The 26,832-nt window shown below is 38.3% G+C and overlaps 1 protein-coding gene across 3 annotated transcripts in view; it reads right to left on the bottom strand.

Moving 5' to 3' along the window:
• Nucleotides 1-26,832, bottom strand: part of trim45 (tripartite motif containing 45) — a 67,642-nt gene that overhangs the window by 32,941 nt on the left and 7,869 nt on the right. For all 3 annotated transcript variants that reach the window (XM_039743739.1, XM_039743740.1, XM_039743741.1), the window contains exon 2: nucleotides 16,883-17,616. In XM_039743739.1, coding sequence (XP_039599673.1) covers nucleotides 16,883-17,616 — 734 coding nt within the window. The remainder of the gene's footprint in view (nucleotides 1-16,882; nucleotides 17,617-26,832) is intronic.

A 26,832-nucleotide genomic window follows, 5' to 3' on the forward strand; every position in this document is an offset into this window, starting at 1 on the left:
CTTTTATTAGTATAGATTATACAAACCTATGGTTTCTACTTTGCGGATTTTCACCTATCGCGGGGGGGTCTGGAACGCAACCCTCGCGATCGAGGAGGGATTACTGTACAGTACTCTTCTGTAGCCACAGAGCTTTCGCAGATCATGCTATCTCTTGATGCAGAAAATGCACAAGGAGGAGTCGGATAAAAATATTTACTGTACTAATGCACATAAATTTGTATTTGGACTAAATTTATGAGCATGGATTAGACTGTTTATTATTATGATGCCTAGAAGCATCAAATTGTGTGAATAATATAAACTCTGAATATTTCACTTCAAAGTGCAGAACCAGACAGGGCTGCTCTTGGTTGCCAATGCCATATCTACTGAATTTCTCACTCCCCATTGTATTTTAAATTAATGATCTATATTTATTATTTCTAAATGTATTAGGCATGTCAGAGCAATTCTATTGAATTTTTTGGTTTAAGAAAAACTTTAAAAAGAGCATATTATTCTGAATGCCTATGGAATTCAGGCTATATTTGAGAATGTTTCTCCAACTATTTTGATCGATCGATCGATAGATACTTTATTAATCCCAAGGGGAAATTCACATAATCCAGCAGCAGTAAACTGATACAAAAAACAATATTAAAGAGTAATAAAAATACATGTAAAAACAGACAATAACTTTGAATAATGTTAGCATTTACTCCCCTGGGTGGAATTGAACAGTCGCATAGTGTGGGGGAGGAATGATCTCCTCAGTCTGTCAGTGGAGCAAGACAGTGACAAAAGTCTGTCACTGAAGCTACTCCTCTGCCTGGAGATGACACTGTTAAGTGGATGCAGTGGATTCTTTATGATTGACAGGAGTTTGCTTAGTGCCCGTCGCTCTGCCACAGATGTTAAACTGTCCAGCTTTATTCCTACATTAAAGCCTGCCTTCTTAACAAGTTTTTCCATGCGTGAGACATCCTGCTTCTTTACGCTGCCTCCCCAGCATACCATCGCATAGAAAAGGGCACTTGTCACAACCGTCTGGTAGAACATCTGCAGCATCTTATTGCAGATATTGAAGGACGCCAACCTTCTAAGAAAGTATAGTCGGCTCTGACCTTTCTTACACGGAGCATCAGTATTGGCAGTCCAGTCCAATTTGTCATCCAGCTGCACTCCCAGGTATTTATAGGTCTGTACCCTCTGCACACAGTCTCCTCTGATGATCACGATGTCCATGATGGGCCTAAGTCTCCTAAAATCAACCACCATTATTATTATTAAATAATTATCTATCCACCTTAAACTATTTGAGAGAATTAATAATGTTAAATCAAGCATCCTCCCAAAGTTTTGATATCTTTTCAGAATACTTCTACATATATTAGTAAATCCTGGTTATCTCACATTAAATCTACTCTTTTCTCGATAAACCTCGTTCATATGTCACAGCACTTTTTCTTCAGAGCCTTGAGAGCGGGCAATACCATCCAGTCTCCACATACTGATTGGGATATTGAACTGTATGAATGTTAACATATTGTTTTATATCTTTCACAGACAGTCAAATTGCAGGAAAATTTTTATAAAAGAAATTCTATCAAATACAGGTGCTCCTCAAGGCTGTGTACTGTCTCCATTAGTGTTTACACTGTACACAAGTGACCCATGACAGAACAATGATCACTATTCCATTATCAAATAAGCTGATTAACACCATGCTGACAGGACACATATCTGGGGAGGATGAAAACCATTACTTTAAGTCAAAAAGACTAAAGAAATGACATTTCACTTTAAGAGGCAGAAATCTTCATGTTATCCCATTATTGTTTTGAAGGGTGGAAGTAGAAATACAGGGTGGTCCAGATCTAATTATGCACTTTTCATTATGCTATAACTTATTAAGTTTATTACTCTGAGCCTGTATCCAACTGAATTGAGGACAAGTGGGACATTACATGGAAAAGCAGTGAATTAATTCAATGCAAGTTCATTTTCGTTTATTACAAGATATTTCGAACAAGTCTTGTATTGTTTTCCTGCATTGCACTAAAAGTTGCATAATTAGATCTGGACCACCCGATAGTGATTGAATATAAACGCTTAGAAACTATCCTAGATAATAAACTTAATTAGAAAATTAATACAAAAATCACATACTCCATATAAACTCAGAGTATTCAAAGTGAGCAAGGACCTCATGTTGTCCTTTTACTACAGTGTGATCCAGTTTGTGATTACTTTTAGCTTCACTGCCTGGTTTAGTGGTCTGAAAAATCAAAATTAAAACAGCAGGTTACCAAACAGGCAACTAAAGTTATTGGGTTGACATAGATGATTTATAATATGTCAGAGGGTAATGTTGAAAAAACAGGAAATCATCTGTGATGACAGACATAAACATGACCTTTCCAGATTTACTGAGGTTGTTGTTTTAAAGACACATACAAATTTCTCCAGAAATTCCTTTCTTCAGTGTTACACGGCCTTTAAATAAGGAATATCACAGATAATGAAATTCCTGAACTGCACAGCTTTTCAAACGTATCATGTAAATATATTTTAGGTAAAAAATGTAACCTAGAAGTGGTTATCATAGAATTTATTTCAAAGCATATAAATATTTTACAATTTATGCTTAAGTTTAAGCCTTCTTGTCTCTGGAATGCAAAAAAAAAAAAACTGTAACGATGTGAAGTACAGTGATCTCTCGCTATATCACGCTTCGACTTTCGCGGCTTCACTCTATCGCGATTTTTTTCTCATACACGCTTACGTCACTATGCATGCGCTTTCTGAGAATTTTTATCTAAGCCCTACGATGGCTCCTAAACGTGCTGCTTTTTCTAAGCCTTCTGAGAATAAAACTAAGCGCCGGAGGAAGATGCTTACTATCCAGAAGAAGGTGAAACTCTTGTATATGATTAAAGATGGCAATACCCTACAAAAGCCTCCTCACGCATGTGAAAAGACAGCGCCAGCAACTGCCTATCAAGATGTTCTTCAGCGCGCGCAGACACAGACTGCCTACTCCTAGTACTCTTTAGATAGATAGATAGATAGATAGATAGATAGATAGATAGATAGATAGATACTTTATTAATCCCAAAGCGGAAGAAGACAACAACGCACCTGCTGAAGATACTGCACCACCTCTGAAGACTCTCCTACTGAGGTCGTGCCTTCATAGGTTAGTGGTTGTGTGCAATTAAATGTACAGTACAATAATCTACTATAGAAAAGCGTTCGGGATTGTCCTTCCGTCCCATGAGTGCAAAGCGTAGTGGTATTCCACTTATTACAGACTTACTACTTGCGGCTTTGAGGTACGGCGGCGCGATGTGAGCAGAGTTCTGGTGCTCTCACCGTTCCCTTGCTTTTGTGCGCGATGCGCTGGAAAAATAGAAAAAATTATGTCTCTGGAAATAATTAATGTTGATGGAGTACAAATGCCTCACCGTGTAGTAAATATCAGGGGAGATGGTGCTTGCTTATTCTCATCTATAGCTTATTTAGTGCATGAAACTTAGCTTTAGCGGTACAGATTCGGGCTGACATTGTACGACTTTGGACAGGCACTTGAGGGGATAAAAAAAAAAGATGTTATGAATGGACACTTTGATGTTCTCATTCTCTACACTTACATGCCTGATGTACACATGGAGCGCACAATAATTGAAGATAAAAGTCGGTCGCCTTAAAAGGCGAGTGCGCCTAGTAATATGATATTTGTAACGTCTAATATGTCTTATTTTCTCTTATTTTGTCTAATATATTGAGTAATACGAGTGTAATGGTGACTAAAGGGTGTTGTTTCATGTCTAGAGGGCTCTAATAATGTTAAAAAACGTATTTAGAAGGTCGTAAACAGGTTTTCTATACTCTAACTGCGAAAATATTTGATTTATAAATAAAGAATCCTACTTCGCGAAAATTCATTTCTCACGGTAGAGTCTGGAACGGATTAACCGTGATAAACGAGGGTTCACTGTAGTTGAGAGAGTGGAACTACCCAAGTATCAATTTTGTTAATGGGTCAGGAATCTACAGTACATATCCTAATACTTGAAAGATTAAGCAGAACGAAATGAAACTGTATCTTCATAGTAAGCTGTGTAAATGAAATCCTGCTTTTACTCCTCTTATACGTTTTGCACTGTGCACCTACTACAAGTACTACCTACTATTAATTAAACAAGAATGCAGTGGTTCAACACTCACCAGAATACGGTACCATTGTAAATGAAACTTTACATCTGAAATATGAATTGCAGCCATGCAAGATATTAACCTTTTCCAGCTGTCCTTCACTTATGCAAGATTCTAAGAGATTTTGGATTGGGACTCTTAGAGATTGACATAACTCTTTGTATAATGACTTAAGGTAAGTAAACAAAGATCTATGTGTTTTTTTTAATGCTGATCCTTTTGTCATTGCTGGCTGAAATACTACTATCCCATCCATCATCTACACTACCCAACCAGGTGTTTTGCAGTAAACTGATCTCATTGTCATCCATATTTAAGAGGTTATCTTTGGAATGTCTCTTGCTGTAAACATGGACCAAGTAGGTCAACAATGAAGAGCAATTGTTGCAAGAAAAGGAACTGGGAGAGGCCAACAATGGTGAGGAAGAGTAAGGGCAGGGGTCACATATGAAATAAGGGTTACAGTCATTGAGCATACTGTATTATCAATCATGGACTCTCCTACAGAGAGGCAGGGTTATGAGTGCAGCCAACTCTGCAGCGAGCCACAGTTGTATCAATCATAAGAATATTCCACCAAGCCAGCAGGTAGGATGCAGTCGTCTGTAGTGTCAGAACTGCTCATTACAGTATATGCTATATACAGTTGATTGACATGCATTGACTATTGATTTTTGTCTTCACAGTAGGATATAAAGATTACTTTGCACAAGGGGCAGAAGAATTTTTAATGATGATCAAGAAACTGCCATTGTTGACATGGTCACTGCTGATAAATGCCATATGACTCCATGAAATTTGGGACAGAGTTTTGGCAGACAACACAGTGTTTGACAACGTGACAAGTGTCAGCACATCAACAATTGTCAGATTGCTACAAAAGCATAAACTAACCATGAAGCACTTATACACTGTCCTAATTGAGAGGAACAGTGTACATGTGAAGGAACTCGGATACCAATATGTCCAGGTAAGAGGTCTATTTAATATAAAACTGTAGTGTTTAATTCTTTAGTGGTTCTGGCTATACAAAGGTATATAGAGCTATGTAAGCAGTAATGTATGCTACTGTGGTGTAATTCTTACAATATGGTATGTTTTCCTGTTAGAGGGTCATGGAGTTGGAGTCTATGCAACCAGCCCATGTGTTCATCTTTGTGGATAAAGCTGGGTTTAACCTGGCAAAACAACAGCACCGAGGACAGAATATTATAGGTCAAACAGCAACTGTGCAAGATCCAGGACAGAGAGAAGCCAATCATCACAATATGTGGAACAATATGCAATGATGGTGTTTTGTCACACAAACCAGTCATTGGCCCATACAATTTAGAGTACACTGGTACTCTACAGGACACTGGTACCAAAGGATGAGCGGGCAAGCACAGATGTGTCAGTATAGGTATTTGTTGTCGTGTGGGATAACATGGCATTCTACCACTCCACTGCAGTCACAGAATAGTTTGCAGCACACCCAAGGATGTCCTCATTTTTTCTGCCACCGCACTCCCCCTTCCTAAACCCAACTGAGGAATTATTTTCTGCATGGAGGTGGAAGGTTTATGACCACCAGCCACATGATCAAATGTCACAAGATATTTCACCAGAGCAATACCAAGGATGGATCAGGAATGTGATGCTGATGAGAACTTGTGGCCCAATCCAGAGGAGAGGATGGATTAACATTAGTGTGGTATTGTTATAGTTGTGGACCAACTGCAATTTTCCGTTATAAACTTGGCACCTACAAACCTGTGTAGAAGAGCAGACTTCTCCTCAGATGCAATGCACCCTTAAAAGCCGGTCTCTCTTTCTTTTTTCTAACAGTGAAGTTAACATTCATCTCAGAAGGATGCATCAAACTAGTAACAGCTCTTACAATTCTGGAGAACACTCGCTGTCCTACTACAATCTCTGCAAACCGCATCATGGAGGATCTTGGCTCCTACCTGACGAATGGAACTACAAAAATAAGGTTCAGCTAGTGTGTGGTTTCATTAAAGAGAATGTAAAGTGCAATTTCATTATTGTTTGTTTTGTTGAAGCGGTTACTACTTTCTTACAATTTAAAAAAAAAAAAAAAAGTAAACACCCAAAAATCCAAAACAAGAAAAAATAAAATGGTGAAAACCAAAAATAAAAAAAATGAAACAGAATTTGTGAAAAAATAAAACAGATTCCATAGGGACCTAATATCATTACAACCACTTGGTATATCACACAACACTACATTAGAGAGCGTATCATGAACACTAAAGACCAATACACAGTACCAATAGGAGTACTTTTATTAGAAAGATAACAATGCTACATTTTTCAACCACAAATATATAATAACACAACAGTGTTTAATAAGACCTAGTAGATTAAAAATAAAGATTTTTGCTTTTGGAAGACTAAACATTTTTTTAAATAACATCTATTGAAATTATCCATTATTTGTAAATGTTTTAATAATTAGCTAAAACTGGAAACAAACTGTTTTAATAAATGGGAATTTCATTAAAAAAAAAAAGCTGAAGCCTAATTAAAATATTGGCAATTGAAATAAATATTCTATCCATACTAAGCTTTCAAGAGTAAGAGATAGATTTTCTTTAAAAAAATACTAACATCTTAGCTCGATTACATGACATTCTGTTATATGACCTGCTATGCTCTCTCAATCAGTCTACTTATTTCACAGGAAGAGTTACCAGAGACATGAATGTCGCCGTTATGGTAAGTAAACCTCTTGACACGATCAACACTCTCTCTGCAAACGGACACACTACTGATGGCTAGGCCCAAGAGGTCATTAAAGGTCTGGATCTTGTTTTTTATCAAAGACACTGTCCAGACATTCATTTTCCTCACTCAGTCTCTCAAGAGACCCGATTAGAATCTTCCTTGACTCTGCAAAGATCACAGCATCGTCTTCAAAGTCAAGATTAGTGAATCTTTCTTCACCAACAAATGCCCCACAGCTGCTGGAACCGATGGCCCTGCCCAACACCCAGTCCTTACAAGCACTGAACAGGGTAGAGCAAGAACATACCCCTGACAAACAACAGAATCAACTGGGAAAAACACAGAGGTTCTCCTGTACTCTGCATAGCACTCACAGTATCAGTGTACAATACAGGCCAGCCATGCCATCAGCAACTTCAGTGGGAGGGGCCCCGCAAAGTCTCAGGATGTTCCACAGGGTAGCTCAATCAACTGAGTTGAATGATTTTACGAAAATAGGCAAAGACTGCAAAGAAACTCTGCCAAAATTTGCATTTGTGCTCGATGAGAACCCTCAATGCAAGGATGCGTTCAGTGGTAGACTTCCTAGGCATAAAGCCAGATTGCTCTGGTCTCTGGTAGGTGAGGAAGTGATCATGGATTTCATTGAGGATGTGGTAAAAAGTGTACCACCTGTGAACTCGTGTGGTGTCCCTGCATAACGTTTGGCTGTAGCCCTTGTAAAATAACATGAATAAGCATCTCGCTATACACTTTTCTCCTTCAACAAATAAAGCAATATTAGCTATAATAACACAAAGTTGAGTGGAGGGAGCTGAAACTTTGAATTTAATATCAAATATTAAAATGATTTGTGAAAGAAATTCTAATTTTAAACTTGAGTGGAACTGCTTTATTGGCTATTTTGCACAAAGAAAACCAAAAAAAAAAAAACAGATCATACACATCATGATGTCAGACTTTTTGGTAAAGCTGGAATCTTTGTTTCTCTACAGTCTAAACTTTTTCCACCAGTACATGCTCATCTTTTATATCAGAAGAAGGCCTCTTCTTTATAAAATTTTTTTTTTTACTTGTAGGAAAAAGACACATTTTTGCTACAACCATTACGGACAATCCTATCTGCTAACATGATTGTTTTTCTAAAAAACATGCTGCAATGCAAGCTAACAGAAGAAAATCCACAGCTGCTGAAAATTGTCAGCCTCAACCTCATTCTAACAATAACCTGTTTGAGGCAGATAATATTGTCATAAAGCAAAGTGCAGAAAAAGAGTGTTAACAATAGGGGGTTCCAACAACATAACTTTTAATTTTCTGTTCATCTAATTTTTCCCAAACAGTCATACACTCAAGATATGATGCTCTTCATGGTGCAACTTGCCCATTGATCCAATCTGATAAAGTCTTCCACGTGTCTATAAACAATGAGCTACAAACAGATTTATTTTCACTTGATTTGAATAGCTTACTTTTCACACACGTTGAAAGAGCAAAGCTGAATACACCAGACCTTTATATTCAGAGAAACATTAAGCCTATATGTTTGAAATTTTAAAAATAACTACTGCATGTAATAAACATACTGGACGTTCCAGAGAGTTATCTGCCTGAAACAAAGAGTGTCCTACTAAAATGCAAGTTGCCTCTCATTAATAGGAGGTAGGATTTACAGTACATATTAAAAAGTAAAAATTCCAAGTTTGTGCAGACTCTGGTGTCATACTTGCTGTTAGGTATAAGAGAACCTAAACTGACCTTGAATCAACAAGTGTGTTTATGAGCCTGCACCGCAATGGACCAGCATTTCTTCCAGTGTTGGTCCTGTTTATTGCCCATATTGCAAACAAACTCTTGACTACCAATGACCCCAAAATGTATATGTTGGGGGTCAAAACAGGGATAGATTGCTCTCTGTCTTATTATTGACATTAATCCTCGTAATCACTTAATTCTTAGTTATTAACAATTTATTAGATTGACTGCTCAGCATATATTTCAGAATGATACAAAGCTAACATACATACTGCTGACAATTACATTCTCTCCTTTACTAAAACTTACGACAATGTAATATATCTAATGTGCTCAAAGGTTGCAAAATAAAAGGTCCATTAATACCCAATTTTCATGAACCTTTGAAATACAATTTTTCTTCTTGACAAATGACACCCATCTGTTCTTTAAGGATTTATTAGTAAAGCTATATTAGTATAGAATACAATATGTCACGTTTAAAGTAACATTGAAGCTGTCAAAGATTGGTTGGTCACAGTTAAAATTCTCACACAGTTGTGTTAATAAAGGTTTGACTCTTTGAAATGCTCTCTCTGCTTGGATACAAATGATCTTTCTCAGCGACTTCAGGGTACTCCACTTGAAACCTCACTTTACCAATGAATAATTTATACATTTTTTTTCCCTCCACTTAAGGTCATCATATAATATAGGATGTGCACAATGCATAAAATGCACTTAATATAATTATCTAAGCACCTACAAAAATATCTGGGAAAAGATATAACAAAGTAAGACTTTCTGGTATGCAAAGCACCTCCAAGCACACATTAGCCTGCATGCATTAGACTAGAGATCAGCTAACTGTAACTGCTTCAGCGCATATGAAACATGTCAGTCAGGCAAAGAGCAAAGCTCACTGCACAAATAATAAGTTACTGCCTTTAAAATAACAAGGCATATTTCTTTGTGAATTTGAGACCTGAGAGACAGACAATCAGCCATGATTTAATTAATATTTTGTCTTTACTTTTCAAAATTACAATGCTGAACTAATTCACTTACGTAGTATTCTTGCAGAACAAATGACACAACACTTACTGACTGATTTGCAAACTAACAGAAACAGCTCCAAATCTTTTTAAACAAAGTGTTTAATAGACTATCATGCTAGCTGGGAGACGTCTAGAAAATCTGCTGACAGGCCGATTCTTGTATGTGTGATAATAACAGTCATCTTATCAAAAGACTTGCAAAAAGTCTTGCAAAAGCAACGGGACATCTAGAGTTAATAGATCTGTCCACATTTTAAAATTTTAGCCACATTTTTCTAACCAAGACCTAAGCAATAGAAACAGATCTGACAGTCAGCTCAAGTGATACTTTTCAATAAGCACTTCTGTTGCTGGTTTTGTGTGTGTGGAAGGATTAGACAGACAAAAAAATCCGACATTAGCAGAAAAAATAAGTTAAAATAATTTGAAGAAATACAAAAAGGTATAAAAAACAGAAAATGTAAAATAACTGCCAAAATTCTGGTTTTCCTTTTATTGCAATGCTTTAAAACCAACTTTAACACTAGAATTACCAGAGCCTACGAGAAAGCTCGTAAATCCGGCCCACCTTAAATCCATTCTCACCTCTCCGTCAGCGTCTTTTGTCCTGTAAATGTGTCGATTAACAGCAAGCAGCCTGGTATCCCATCCCCCCGCCCACCTCTGCAGTTCATTTGGCAAAGAAGTTTCTCAGTGCTCAGCATTTATCTTCGAGTGAAGTGCTAGAGCTTTATAGGGTAAAAAAGTACATCATCATTTGGATTTCATGTGTGTTCTATGTCAACAACAATCTATGTAAAACGTAGTTAACACAGAAACGTTTTCATGTTTTAGTAATAATTGAAAAAATGTAAACATGAAATGTATAATGTGTGAAGCCTGAAATACAAATATGAAATAAACACTTTCACAAAAGGTACAAGTATAAAAACAATTGCACTTTTAGTAGGCGGTTGATGCGACAGCTTGCGTGGTGCAATGCTAAGAACTGCTGACTCCCAATCAAAAGCCTCTGGGTTCGATGCTGGCAGCTTCTCAAGTTTACCGTTTTGAGTAGAGAGCTGCTATTATTGTTAATATTATGCAATAAAAACATTCATTTGATTTACGTCTGTAACAATAAATAAATACAATTTTTATTCAGTTTTATTCTCTCAGTTCGCGTTCACGCTCGCCCCGATCCGACACTGCTGTTTTCAAATAAAGACGCGCTATAACAGAGGTGAACTCAGATTGGAGAAAACAGAAGCCCTCCCCGCAAGAAACATCCACTCACATAAGAACGCATGCAGTTTTTCAGTTTAAAGCTGGGAAAGAGTCAATCTCAGATTGGCCACTAGTTCATAGCAGTGTCACCAATTCTCCGTTATACTTAGCCATGCCAATTTAGAGTCACTAGTTAATCTAACACAAACATTACTAACAAACCAAAACACTTAGGCAAAAGAAAACCAGCATATTTCAAACAAAAAGCGACTGGGATGGAAATAGAACAAATGTCTTCAGACCTGTCAGGCAGCAGCACAAACCATTGTACACATTTTCTCTATGAAGAATAAAATATATATCTCCAATATAAACAAGCAAAAATAAACTAAAATAAAAAAAAAAAATATATATATATATATATATATATATATATATATATATATATATATATATATATATATATATATATAAATATATATATATCCAAAGTCCCACTTACCTGAAACAGCAGCAGCTTACTCAGTTAAAGCTTCTTTCAGTGAAAAACATTATGTATCATGTCTCTGGTGCTGCACTACCATATTATTGAAGACCTCAGCCGTCCTGCATAACAAGATTTGTGAGGCCGATTTCTAATCATTAGCTTTTTTTAATGGGAAGTGAGCCAGAGTGATTCAAATTTCTGATTTTAAGCCATACCCATTCAAATGTGTTACATGAACAATTCAAGCAGAGCCTGAAACATTCTAATTCTGTTAATTTTTTTTTTTTGTACACGTTAAAGCCCAGGGAGTTGAAGACATTTAAAAGTATAATTTATAAAACACACAAGATTATTTGCACATTAAAAATACCACATAATACATTTACAAAAGTATACTAAATAATTAAGTCACAACTCTGTATACAGTTTTATAAAGAATGCATCTTCTTTTAACTCATTTATATCTGAAGAAGTACCTACTCTATACCCTCTACACTCAGGACTGCATTCCTGCCCACTACAGTAACACCATTGTTAAGTTGCTGATGATACCACGGTAATAGGGCTCATCTCTGGGGGGGATGAGTTCACCTACAGCAATGAAGTGGAGCGGCTGACAACATGGTGTAGGAATAACAACTTACTCCTAAATACAGCCAAGACCAAGGAGCTCATCGTGGACTTCAGGTAGAAGGCAGACAACATCCAGCCACTCATCATCAACGGGGACTGTGTGGAGAGGGTCTCGGACTTCCACTTCTTGGGAGTCACCATTAGGGAGGACTTGACCTGGAGAACACACACCGCTGAGGTGGTGAAGAAGGCCCAAAAGAGACTCTGCTTCCTGAGGGTGCTCAGAAAGAACAACATCCCTGAGAAACTGCTGGTGTCCTATTACCGCTGCACAGTAGAGAGCATCCTGGTCTACTGTCTCTGTGCGTGGTTCTCCAGCTGCACAGTAGCACAGAAGAGCGAGCTCCACAGGGTCATTAAAGTCGCCCAGCGGATAGTCGGCTGTCCTTTCCCCTCACTAGAACTACATAATTCCTGTTGTCTCAGGAACGTCAAGAAAATTCTTCAGGACCCATCACACCCAGGACATGCATTGTTTGAACGCCTGCCTTCTGGCAAATGTTTCATATCCATAAAGACTAAGACAAATAGACTGAGAAACAGTTTCTATCCTTTAACCATCTCCATGCTGAATGCTGCTAAGTAGTCAATCTGACTGAGTGCACCTTCATTCTAAGTTAACATTAGATAAGGGACAAGTGCAATATAATGTATGTATGTATTTATGTATGAGTGGAAAACATTGTTCTGCTGTTATGGACAAATTTGGATACTTATTTTATTCCCTCATTTTAGTTGTAACTTGAGTAATTGTGTTTTGTTTTTATTTTTTTCTGCACTGGAAAATTGCAGCTAAAAATTTCATTGCTACAATGACAATAAGGATTTTGGTTGACTGATTGACTGATTGATTAAATTGGCATACACAATTTTGGATTCTGCCATTCATTCAGTTTTGATGCTGCTTGCAAATAGCATTATACAGAGCAAATTTAACACTTAACTACCAGAAGTTGTATGAAGTTTGCCTGCTTCACATAATGCGCAATGCTCTTAAAGGCATATTCCTATATTCCAATAGCAGTTACAAAGAGCCATCCGAAAAGCTGAAGATAAAAGGGAAAAATTCTCTCACTAACTTATTCAACTTGTTTTTCATGTCTTTTGAAACAGAAGCATAATACCATCACAGCACACAATCTGTGACAAACAAGTCAGTCACAATGCATATTTACTCTTTTATTTCTTCAAGTAAAAACTGTCTCAATTCTACTGAGATATGGATTTAAACCCCACTGTAGGCAATGCCTGCATGGGTATTCCTAAAGTAGCTACAGGTTTCTTTGCATATCCTTAACATTAATTTCACTTATATACTCAAAGTTTACTGTAGGTTAAGACAGACAGACCACTTCAAATTGGCCCGGTGAGAGTGAGTGTGTGGCTGTTTGTAAATGTGTCCTGCATCACCCGGTCTGAAACCACGGTGAAACACAAATTATTTTAGTGGGGGTTGATGGGGGCAGGATAAAAGGTTGTTATTTTCCAGCCCACTTTTTAAATATTTGTCGGCTTATTTTCTAAATGAGGTTGGTACAGCAGGCAGGCATCGTGAGAAAATGCTTATTTACCTAAAATGATACACTCAATTATTTTATTAGAAATAAACTATGATTTTTAATTTTTCCGGTCGTATTTCTGCTTCTTTTCAAACATTGCTATTACTGATGGCTGAGACAGATTTGTTTTCTTAGTGGTTTTATTACTTTCACTATATTGTTGAAAGCTGGCATGATCTGCCAAGTAATGTACCCTCTAGCAAATGTCTAACAAATTCGTCATGCCAAATGTCTTTACTTTAAATCCAACACAACTTTTTTCATTACTAATTTTACAGACAGCAATCCTGTTACTTTGAGACACTCTGAAATACTTCCACACTGCAGTTATTTTATCCAGCAGTTTCCACTTGTTGAGCTCTGTTGGCAGGGTTGCCAAGTCTTAATAAAAAAACTTCCAGCCCAGTGACAGCTAAAAACTTGTCTAATGATACTGTGGTACACCCCTATGAATTTCAGGGGTACGGATATAGATAACCAAGAGGGGTGTGTTTGCCCTTTTAGGGGTTTTGGCGGAATGGGTGCCCTTTAAAAATATGCCTAAAATATTGCACACTTCAAAATAAATATTTTCCCCAAACAATGCTTTCAAAAATAGACAAATTTAGAGAAACAAGTGTACTTCTGGCAACCTTGCCTGCCAGTACTGTGCATGCCCTCCGCTTAACATATTCAACATCACAAAACCAGCAGTCAGATCTGCCAATTACAACTCAATTGCCAATTTCACAAAAACAAGCAAAAACCAGCCAATTTTGATCTAGGGCTGATTGATTCCTTCATCATTAATCCTGCAATGGCACTAGCACCATCACCAGTACAGCTTACACCAAGGATAGCTTATATCCACAGGTTACTGAACAGTCAACTATAAGAAATATTGTAACAACAACAGTGACAATAATGCTATACCAACAAAACCTTCATAGAAAAAATATGTACACAGTTGCATGTATTTGTTATATACTGTATAGATAGGTCTGCATACTGTATATACTGTATATACTGTATGTATGTGTGTATATTGTATGCTGCACTCCATTTATATTTTTTCTATGTACGTTTTGTTGGTATAGCATAATTGCCACTGTTCTGACGAGATACAAGAATCTAGTTCTATATACCCAATTACACATGAAAAACTTTGACTTAAACTTGATGACTGTTCAAGGATCTCAGACTAAAAAGAGATTTATTTAGTGTGGTCCTATTTTCTACTACCTGTGCCTTGTATGATCCTAGATAATTCATTGCACCTGCCACAGTGTAACCCAAAGTACCATAATTCTTTTTACCTGTCATTGCAAACAACTATTTGATACGACTATTGGCATTAATCTGGAGTCCTCCATACTTGTCTGGATGCTGTAGTTAGAGCAAAATCCATATTAAGAATAACCAAATTAACTTATATAAAGTAAACAGAGAATAAACCAAAGACTACTCAGTTATATATAATTATCACCAAATAATGTATTTATGTTAAGTTACATAAACTCTCACTTTTACCAGAATGGTTTATTAATAGTAATATAAAATAATTTTATTTTCACATTGTTTCACTTGTTAAAATGAATTTTATAGCGGCTTAATCAGTATAACAGTTTATCACAATGCTCAATCAATTTACTTCACCGGATCCTTGTGCAACACACTTTTTCAGCTACAGATAAATGGAAACAATTGTAAAAGAGTGACTTGTAAATAACTTAGATAAAAGTTCAGCATAATAAGTAAATACTGCATATATTAATGAAATATAAAGGATACAAGGTTCGTCTCAAGTGAAATAAGGGCATGTTCACTACAAAATTCAAAAATGAATGACCACTTTAAAATATTGGCTAAATCAGTTACTGGCACTTTATGTACTATATGAATAATTTCTCCACTGGCTTGAATGGTATAAAGCCTGCACTCAATAAACTGAACCAAACAAAATGGAAGTCTCCAGGATAAACAAGCCAAAATCAATTTTAGAACAGCAGGACTGTCAAGCCAAATTCAAAAAAGAATCTCTAAACTGCAATGTGTGTTACAAAAAAGTTGCCTTCCAGAGGCAAATTTATATCACAATGAATTAAAAGGTAAACAACCTTTTGGAAAACCCAGAACTAAACCATTTCCTTTCCCTAGCCATCATAGGAAGTGCATCTTTAACATGCACTTTTGATCTACATAATATTAGCCCATGTGAACATGAAACTTTATTGTTGCACATTAATGCAGTTCATTTATAGAATTTTAAAAAAGCCATGGCTCTTAAAGACACACCAAAAAATTATCCTTCCAAACCCAAGGTAAATGTTCCCTCCTAAAAATAGTAGCCTTTTCTCTTTAGGTAAGTGGTAAGCAGATGAACCAAGTGGAGGAGGTCAAGCAACTATGAGTCTTGTTTACAAAAATGAAAGAAGTGATTCTGAGACTGTCCAACAAATTAGTTTGATAACAGCACTTTTGCATACATTATAATGGACTTTGGTGCTGAAGAAGCCGCCAAATCCTCATATAAAGTTTTCATTTATGCAGTTTACATTTCCATCCCCTCTATGGTCATAAGCGGGTAGTGACTGAAAAAAATTAAATCTCAAGTACAACCACTGCAGCTTCCTGTGCAGGGTTTCTGTACTCTCTCTCTGGGCTAGAATAAGGAACTCTGAAATATGGGAGGCTCTCAGCATAGAATCACTGCATCTCCATTTTGAGAGGAGCCAAGTGACTGGGGTTTGGGCATGTAGTTAGGACACATTCTACGTACCTCCCTCAGGAAGTATACCAGACATGGCACACTCGGAGAAGACCCAGAGGCAGACCCAGGACATGTTGGAGGGATTTTACCTCTCGAATGGCCCTGAAGCATCTACAAATTCCCCTAAAAAATGGTTTTCTTTATAAAGGCCAAATTAATATCCCTCTGCACAATTTACTTTGAATCACTACTGCTTACGGTTTCAATTTTAGCTGCTTATGAGGTAGTTCTCAAAAACGCTGGAAAGGTCATATGGACAAGATCATACCATTACCTTTAATATATCAAAATTATCTGGCATTTACACACTTTTATTAAAATACCTTTTCTTAAAGAAATCACTTAACTGAATGGTTCATTCAAACAGAAATACCATAGAGGAATGCCTGTGACCTTTACAAAATTAGTGTCCAAGATTCTAGCTCAGACTACTTAGAGCTATAATTAAAAATATACTGTAAATATACAGTATGCAAAAAAAAAACCCAGCTTCCTTAGCATGAAGAATAATGTAGAATAATTTTACCTTCTCCGCGGATGACACATTTAAAAGGATCTACTTCCTTGGACTGAATCACTCCGTACATTCGGTAGCCATCTCTGTCCTCTGCTCTTTCTTGAGGAAGAAACCTTATAGTGTCATCCACCACTGGAATGGGGTTATACTTGACTTCAAGTAGCCTCTGAAGCCGACCAATTGGTACGCTTTTGATCATGAGAATCTCCAAATCAGAGCCATTTGCAAGTAGGCGTTCTGTAAAATCCACTCCTGTCCTAACATCTGAAAGAATATGCTCAAGTTGAATTCTCTGTAGATGAAGTTGGTTGCTCTTTTGGAATTGGAGGTCATGCAACTGCTTCAGGAGGTCATTGCGATGCTTTTCTATTGACTTTATGTAGCCGTCTGTAAATGTCTGGATGTCAATGGAGAGGGCATTTGCCCTCGCCTCAATTGTGCTGTGCATCTGCTCAATGTCACCAAGTGCTCCCTCCAACACGCTGATATGTGGTTGAACACACTTGACAAGCTCTCTGACATAGTCTCCATGCTTGTGTATGATGTCAGCCGCATATTCACAGGAATGTTCACGATGGCCTGCAACCACACAGTCTCTACAGACAGGCTGGTCACATGTTTCACAGAACAGTCTCACCTCTTCAGTAGGGTGTACCATGCACAGGACTGGTTTTACAATTTTGCTAGTACCCTTAAGGTCTTGCAGACGCACTGTTCGATGGGAAGCAGTCTTTTTCTGACGCCTGTTTTGAAAACAAACCAAACAAAACAAATTGATTTTTTGCACAGATATTTGACTCTTCATTTTGATAAATAAGCTTGAAAAATTAAATAATGCATAGTTGTTTATATCTATCCAAGGCTGCACAAATGCTGTGATATAACTCGTTACTTTATGTCAACATATCCATATGTTATGCAGATTCCGTATCTCAAATACAGTTATATATAAATATACAGTATTAGCAGTGTTGCTATTTTACACTGTAGTAGTAGTGTTTATGTTAAGAAACACGCTTGTGATTCCTTTAAATAAAATGACCTTCTGAGAAAGTTATACGAGCGTATGACTTTCAGTGACTGAAAGGTTTTATATATTAAAAAAAAAAAAAAGCAGTCAACATTCATTATTTTTATTCTTATATCCTTAAGTTTCTCTATGTCTGATTAGGGCCAAAATTGCATTTAAAAAGAAAACTAGGATTACTTTCTCCTTGGTATCAAAAGTGCAGCAAATGGAAAGTCATCAAGACAAACGATGAAGTAGCAATGAGGGCTGGAATATTTTGTGTCCAAAGATGAAAAACTACAAAACACATATGACAACTTGACATAAGCCGTGGTCTGAATTACTGTGATTACTTTTCATGGAAGTGGGTATGTGATAATAAAATGTCACTGAAGAAGAATACCTCAATAGTTAGTGTTTGTGTAAGTATTTAAGCCCTACTGATGCTCCAACTGATTGTTTGTTCAGGTGCATAAAAAGATGCATATTTTAATGAATGAATGTCATGATAAATTGTCATTAATTGTCAGCGTGTGTATTTTTTTTTTTTTACATTACTTTGTGTGCTTCATTAGGAGTATAAAAACTTAAGATAGCTATGAACAGTTTCTATAATACTAGCCAACCCGCGGCGTAATCAGGACGGTTTTTTAATGATTTTTAAGCACAGGGAGAAAATTAACATTTGAAAAATCGGTAATGTAATAAATCAGCAAGAAAAGCAACACACAATCGTCCATGACTGAAAACTGGTGGACCGCCATCGCGCCTTCTCCTCCCAGACGGAGGGATGGGGGTGGACGGCGCTCAGGCACGGAGGGTGGAACGGGAGGGGAGGAGAAGGACATCCATTCCGCTCCCTCCATCATGCTAGTCTGCCGATTTCTCGTTCAGTATGCACTGCCTGCTCATGTGCCCACCTTCAACTCGTCACTTGAATTGTTGTTGTCTTTGCACAGTACAGATGCACCTGTGACTCACGTAGACTTTTCATTGCTCTGTGCGGTTTTGGCTGCTTTTCTATATAATCCACCAAGACACCCGACCACGGTAGTAGCGAGGTGGGAGGGGGGTGTGTGTACAAAGGGTAGGGACGTAATCAGTGGGAGCGTATGAGTTGCACTTAGTGGGAATTCCACGGTTTGCAGCCCGAATGGGGTTCAACAGCTTACCCATGCCTCTCTGCGCCGGGTAGACACACGCTCAATCTCATGCATAATTATTTATTGAATGCTAAACACTTCTGGAAAGATACAGTTGTCATGGGCAGGCAGTGTGAATGCCTAGAGAGCAAGGGTAGATGCGGTCCGGTGAAAAAGGAGTGTTGTTGGGCAGGGAAACGTCTTCCGTGTTCCTGCAGGAGCATCTAAGAAGACGCATGTTTGTCGTGGATGTGAATTGCTGTATGTAGCGTGTAAAACAGTTTGCTATGGTGCACGCGGTCGTGTGTCATAACTGAAAACTCGGTTTTTAAAGACTGCTTACTTCATTGTGTTTTATCCTCAGTTGTAAAGGATTGTTTTAAGGATCCCATGGGATACCCCTTGCAAACCGTTTTACATGCTGCATATGGCGATTCACCTCCGCGAGAAACATGCCTCTATAAACAGTTAACGTTGCTCTGAGGTGCATGTGGCCTCTACGACAGACGAATATAAATGACGCCCTTTTTTCTGTGTCGTTGTGTCCGAGTTGGTGGGTGTGGCACTGAGAGTTGTTGTCGTATCCAATGGTCTTGGAGTTGGTGGGCGTGGCTCCATTCCTGCGTGCGCCATAGGTGTGTTACTTGTCGGCAGCTTAGTGAATCCACGCCCCTTTCGGCGCGCTTTCCATGGGTGCCTTGCCTTAGTGAATTATATATATACACACATATATATATATATATATATATATATATATATATATATATATATATATATATATATATATATATATATATACAGTTTATATATATATATATATATATACTGTGCTCCAAGACAAGACTGAGATGGCAGGTCTTTCTCACAATTAAAAGAATGCAAACATATCTTCTCTTCAAATGAGCGCCGTCAGGAGCAGAGAATGTCAGAGAGAGCGCTAGGTAAGAAAAGCAAACAATCAATAAATCAATACGTGCTTTTAAGTATGCAGAAGCACCGGATAGAGGAGGGTCCATATCTTCTAGGCAAACAGCCTCTGTGCAAACAGCCCCTCTGCTCACACCCACTCCTTCAGGCAGAGAGAGTGAGAGAGATAGAGAGAAGCAAACAATCAAGCACAGCGCGGGAAGCATATCTTATATCATTGAGGAGTTTTAGTTAATACATTGGTGTGAAAAACTATTTGCCCCCTTCCTGATTTCTTATTCTTTTGCATGTTTGTCACACAAAATGTTTCTGATCATCAAACACATTTAACCATTAGTCAAATATAACACAAGTAAACACAAAATGCAGTTTTTAAATGATGGTTTTTATTATTTAGGGAGAAAAAAAATCCAAACCTACATGGCCCTGTGTGAAAAAGTAATTGCCCCAGAACCTAATAACTGGTTGGGCCACCCTTAGCAGCAATAACTGCAATCAAGCGTTTGCGATAACTTGCAATGAGTCTTTTACAGCTCTGGAGGAATTTTGGCCCACTCATCTTTGCAGAATTGTTGTAATTCAGCTTTATTTGAGGGTTTTCTAGCATGAACCGCCTTTTTAAGGTCATGCCATAGCATCTCAGTTGGATTCAGGTCAGGACTTTGACTAGGCCACTCCAAAGTCTTCATTTTGTTTTTCTTCTGCCATTCAGAGGTGGATTTGCTGGTGTGTTTTGGGTCATTGTCCTGTTGCAGCACCCAAGATCGCTTCAGCTTGAGTTGACGAACAGATGGCCGGACATTCTCCTTCAGGATTTTTTGGTAGACAGTAAAATTCATGGTTCCATCTATCACAGCAAGCCTTCCAGGTCCTGAAGCAGCAAAACAACCCCAGACCATCACACTACCACCACCATATTTTACTGTTGGTATGATGTTCTTTTTCTGAAATGCTGTGTTCCTTTTATGCCAGATGTAACGGGACATTTGCCTTCCAAAAAGTTCAACTTTTGTCTCATCAGTCCACAAGGTATTTTCCCAAATGTCATGGCAATCATTGAGATGTTTCTTAGCAAAATTGAGACAAGCCCTAATGTTCTTTTTGCTTAATAGTGATTTGCGTCTTGGAAATCTGCCATGCAGGCCGTTTTTGCCCTGTCTCTTTCTTATGGTGGAGTCGTGAACACTGACCTTAATTGAGGCAAGTGAGGCTTGCAGTTCTTTAGACGTTGTCCTGGGGTCTTTTGTGACCTCTCGGATGAGTCGTCTCTGCGCTCTTGGGGTAATTTTGGTCGGCCGGCCACTCCTGGGAAGGCTCACCACTGTTCCATGTTTTTGCCATTTGTGGATAATGGCTCTCACTGTGGTTCACTGGAGTCCCAAAGCTTTAGAAATGGCTTTATAACCTTTACCAGACTGATAGATCTCAATTACTTCTGTTCTCATTTGTTCCTGAATTTCTTTGGATCTTGGCATGATGTCTAGCTTTTGAGGTGCTTTTGGTCTACTTCTCTGTGTCAGGCAGCTCCTATTTAAGTGATTTCTTGATTGAAGTGTGGCAGTAATCAGGCCTGGGGGTGGCTACGGAAATTGACCTCAGGTGTGATACACCACAGTTAGGTTATTTTTTAACAAGGGGGCAATTAGTTTTTCACACAGGGGAGCTTACTGCCCCATAGCAACTAGACTCTGAGTGGGTCCTTTGCTGGTCTACTATGTGGAATTTTCATGTCAACCCTGTGTTCCATTATGTTTCCTTATGGAAAGCGAGTTTTCTCTCAAATGCATATATGTGTGGCCTGCGACGGACTGGCAGACCTTGCCACGTACCTGTTGCTAGTTGGATAGGACCGATTCCCTAGCTGCAATGCAACTTCTGAATTGCTTTGTATTGGAATCATTTAATAAATAAATGCATTCTTCATATATATTTAATTCGTGCATCTTCTAAATTAAAACAGTGAGTAACCAGTTACTACTGTAGATAACAGCAGGTATTGAATTATTTTTAATAGATATGACAAGATAGAAAATGATGTATTGCTGCCATCTAGTGAAGAAAAAAAAAATTTTGCAATTAATTTTAGCTTGGAAAGTTCTTGAAAATTTAACTGTGGATTCTCCAATCTGATGCAGGTGCAGAGAAAACATCTCTACTGACATCAGGGTATACGTTTGTTCATGTACGTACATACAAAATACATTACTGATTGATATAAAAACAAACACTTTAGATATCTATAGATAGACTGATATACAGTGGCATGCAAAAGTATTCAATCCCCTTGAAAGTCATAATTTTTTGTGTGACAAAAGATTTGTATGCATATTTATTCATTCAGTATTTTTAATGTCAACTCTTATGTTGTAACAATACTGTACATTTCCAAAGTCAAAATAAACCATTTTCTGTAGGTGAAAGGTGCAACCTACAGATTTGCTGGGACGCATCATCAATTGATGTTCCCTGGGTTCACAGGGTGTTTCAGGTCTCAACATCATACACCCTCGCCTGGGAGAGCCATGGAAACTCAAACCCCGACTTCCATTCCAGAAGCATTAAGCCACAGCTCACCCCTGTTAATCCACAGTCACCTGGAAGGTCTTTATTCTGCCTCCATTGCAGTCCTGATGGCTGTTTATTTGAGCGGCCCACTCATGTCCAGCAGAGACTAGACTCTGTCACTGAAGCCTCTGCAGCCTACATCCACAGAATGGCAGTGTGCTAGTCACCCATGTCTCTGGCAATCCTCCAGAAGCCCCCGGTACTTTGCCAGCTTCCTCTCAAAAGCCTTCTCTATACAATCTTCCCAGGGCACAGTCAGTTCTATCAGGGCAAGCAATATGTGCCAGAAACTTAAGTTGCTTTCCCAGATCTAACATTATCTGCCAGTCCTATGAGGTGGAAAGTAAACCTGCAGCAGCTCTAGGCTGTACTTTCAATTGCTCTCATGCCTTGACAAATGTTATCTGCTTGTTAGATGGACAGTGGGACCTGTTTATTGTTATTGCTGAGGAGACACTCTCAGCAACTGCCTTCAGCACCTTGTCATGGTGTCACTGGTATTGACCCTCCCCTAGGGCCTTTGTACAGCTTTGCACAGCAGGACAGACTAGAAGGTGAGTCAGCTTTGCCCAACAGCTGGAGATTTGCAGGGATAGGTAAGATGTCATAAAGATTGGATTAAGAATTTAATGTGCTGGGGCTCTACTCACCAGGGGCCTCATGTATAACGCCGTGCGTAGAATTCGCACTATAACATGACGTAAGCACAAAAGCCGAAATGTGCTTACGCACAGAAAATTCTAGATGCAGGAATCTGTGTGTACTCCAACTTCCGTGTTCTTCCGCTCCATAAATCCCGAACAGCGTGAAAACTAACGCACGTGCACGCGCCTTCTGTCCCACCCCATCTCCTCCCAGAATTACGCCTCTTTGAATATGCAAATCAATATAAATAGCCCTTAAGCTCAGCGTTCTGTGAAAAGGCAATGGCAAAAGCAAGAGGGAAAATAAGAATTTCAGTGAATACCAAGTGGAGGCAAAGAAAAACGTACTATTTGTTGGTTTATACAGTGGTATAATCAACAAAAGGACGTTGATCGAGTGACATAGCGTGTTGGAGAAACAAGCTCAAGTTCACAAAGTTCCACAGTGCCCGACATAAAAAAGTAGTTGTCACATAGCAAAGTTGCCATGAAAAGGCGAGACGTAGCCTACCATCCAAGTGTCATATGGAAGCTTATTAGGGTACAGTGAGAAAAAAAATGCACGGAGTAGGAAAAAAAAGCACGAAATGTTAACTCCAATCTCGAAATATCCACTTTAATCACGTAGTTTATTTTGTCATTAAAGTAGAACATAAACTTCATTTTAAAATCATTTAATTTGCTAGTTTCCCAAATCCCATCGTAACTAAAGTAGCATGTTAAATGCTTTGTTTTGTATTTGATCTTCAATGTGCTGTATGTGTGTGAATCACTACGTGCTTCCGTTCTTTCTTTCATTCTCCGACAGGACGCAGAATCCATTACATTCGTGATATTACAGCTCTCTGAATAATTAAAATACTGAGATGTATACGTGATATCTTTTTCATGGAGTTAAATAAAGCACGTTATTAAACAGGGGAACACGGTGCGTGATTGTGCATGACCTTCGATGAAATTACTGTTGCAGTACTGTCTCTTTCAAACGTACTATCCTTCAATTCCTGTCTTTACTTTTCTTTCTCTAAATACCCAATCGCCACACAATCAGCTCTGTAATAGACGTTAAGCCATCTGTAAGCTTACAACGACGATTCTACAAAACTTTTAAGGAACATTGAAATATCTTCATAGTACGTGTTTAATTATTCTATCTGTCTATCCTTCCAGTGTCGCGCCATCCTCAGAAAATATACAGCGCGAGGCAGGAACAATACGTGTACTTGCTAGCGCTGCGGCACAGTGTCCTCACATGTTTAAATATTAACAATACAGATTTAAATGAAGTTAAAGTTGTATCTGTATAATATAATCAACATATTTTGCTGTATTTCATCTTGAAAATTATATTGTCATCATATGTAAATACGTGCTTTATAAAGTGGTGCAGGCTGTGCAATATTATAACTGCCGTGCAAGTTTACAGTGGGGTGATTGTACTTATAAGTATAAACAGTTCTACAAGGAGCAATTGACGAGTGCGTTTATAGTTCTTGGGATGAAACTGTTTCTGAACCACGAGGTCCATAGAGGAAAGTCTTTGAAACGTTTTGCCATGGCTGAGGCAGAGTGGGCTTGATGCTGTATACCGATAATTCTCTTTCCGATCAGCTGCTGCAATTCCCCACTCAGATACAGTGATATAAATACTCAGAGTGGTGCAGTGAGAGTAATATGGAAAAAGATGATCCGTTGAGGCAACCCTTAACGGGAGCAGCTGAAAGAAGGAAAAAAAAGGTGCAGTTAGAGTTACAACGCTAAAGCAGTTATGGTATTTGGAATACTATGGCTATTCCCTGGGCCATTATATTGTTACAGGTTAATTACAATCAGATGCATTACACTAATAAACAATACGCGGTTAGTTTCAGTGTGTTTATAAAGCCGCGTCAGAAATGTGGTTCTAACAAATAAAGGGTAACCACATAGGAACAGTAGCACTGCTTTGACGATGGGTGCCGCCAGCCTGCAAAACCGAGCGGAGAACTTGCGTATGACAAGGTATGAGGTACCGTGGAAAAGCGCGTGGCTTTACGCCAAGTGTAGGTTTTATACATCAAGCTTTGAACGTGGAAACATTCTTACGCAACATGTCTATGCTTACGCACCATTTATACATGAGGCTCCAGATGTCTAACCAAATGAGCCTTTGCTCCATTGCACTCTTCCATCTCATTCAAGCTCCCTGCTGCCTTATGCCTGTAATCCTGCAGACTCTTTCCTGGTTCATTGCAGCTCTCACCTCTTCCTGGACAAGCAGTCACCTCTCCTTGCCCTGGACCTTGTTGTATTGAGGCACTGGAAAACTGCCCATCCCTAATCTTCCCATTGCCACTGCACTCACCCATAGCCTTGCTTCTGTCATCCTCTGCTGCCTAGCGGCACTCAATTTCCTGCCGGTCTGGGTCTCAATGCCTGACATGGAAAAACTGGGATCCTTCGATTCTCTATACTGCAGTACTTTGAGTACAAGAGACCTTAAACTCTTCCGTGACTCTGTTGAAAGGAAGCCGCAGAATATTATTCTTCCCATAAAGAGCTGCACTCCTCAGACTGTGTGGTAAGCCAAGCCACCTGAGGAGATATCAACTAATTCTCCTCTCCATTGTCTACTGATGTATTTGGCACATCATAAACCAGCCATGGCCAGGGGATCCAAGGCGGGATGCCATATTGGTATGCCCATGACTTGAATTTCCCAGGCAGTCTAGACTTTTAACTGAAGACAAAAAAACTCAAAAGTTTGTATTTGTATAAGTATACAAGCCCTGCACATTAATACTTTGTTAAGAACCCTTTTGCTGCAATAAATTATGTTGGGGGAAGTATGTACCAGTTTTCCACATTGTTCAGAAGTGATATTTGACATTCTTCTTGGCAGAATTTATAGGAAAGAGCCTCTGGACAGCAGTTTTCAAATAGTGCCATTAAAACAAACAAAACAAATAACTGTCTAGTAGTAGATCTTATTAAAATAAAAAGCTGCATATCTGTGACCTTTATGTATATTTTGACATGAGCATTTTATTGAACTGCAATACATCTGCCACTTGTATTTGCTGAATCACACCTGGTTGCCTACTGTGTACAAAACAACTGTTTCAATAATCTACCACTTGCACTTCAGAGCAATCTTGGTTTGTGCGTATTAGGTGAATCTTAATGACATTTTCTCATCACCTGCACTCAAGAAAGAATTACACAAACCCTATAGTAGCCTTATTGATTATTATTTTTTAAAATAAATTGTGAATAAAATTAAGAAAAAAACTTCATAGTATAGGTGGTTCAAAGAACGATTCATCGCAAAGACCTCACACTGATCAATATGAACATGTATTCTAATATTACACATGTACATACTGATGCTATTTTTCCCTTAATGATAACTCACTTTATTAGCCATGTAGTTTTTTTTTGCATTAGGAATTTGTAATTTTTGCATACCCCAACTTACTGTCTTAAGAACAGAGAGAGGGAAAAAAAAGATTGGGTTTAGAGAGCACAGGGTAAGCGATATTTACAGTGCCGCTGGAGCAATTTCAGGTCAAGGACCTTGTTCAAGGGCCTAACTGAATAGCATTCCTTCTGGCACTCCTGGAATATGAATCAGCAACCTTTCAGTTACCAGCAAAGATTCCTTAGTCAGACAGCCACCACCCTCAAAAAACT

Source organism: Polypterus senegalus, chromosome 2, assembly GCF_016835505.1.
Source record: "Polypterus senegalus isolate Bchr_013 chromosome 2, ASM1683550v1, whole genome shotgun sequence".
Taxonomy (NCBI): Eukaryota; Metazoa; Chordata; class Cladistia; order Polypteriformes; family Polypteridae; genus Polypterus; species Polypterus senegalus.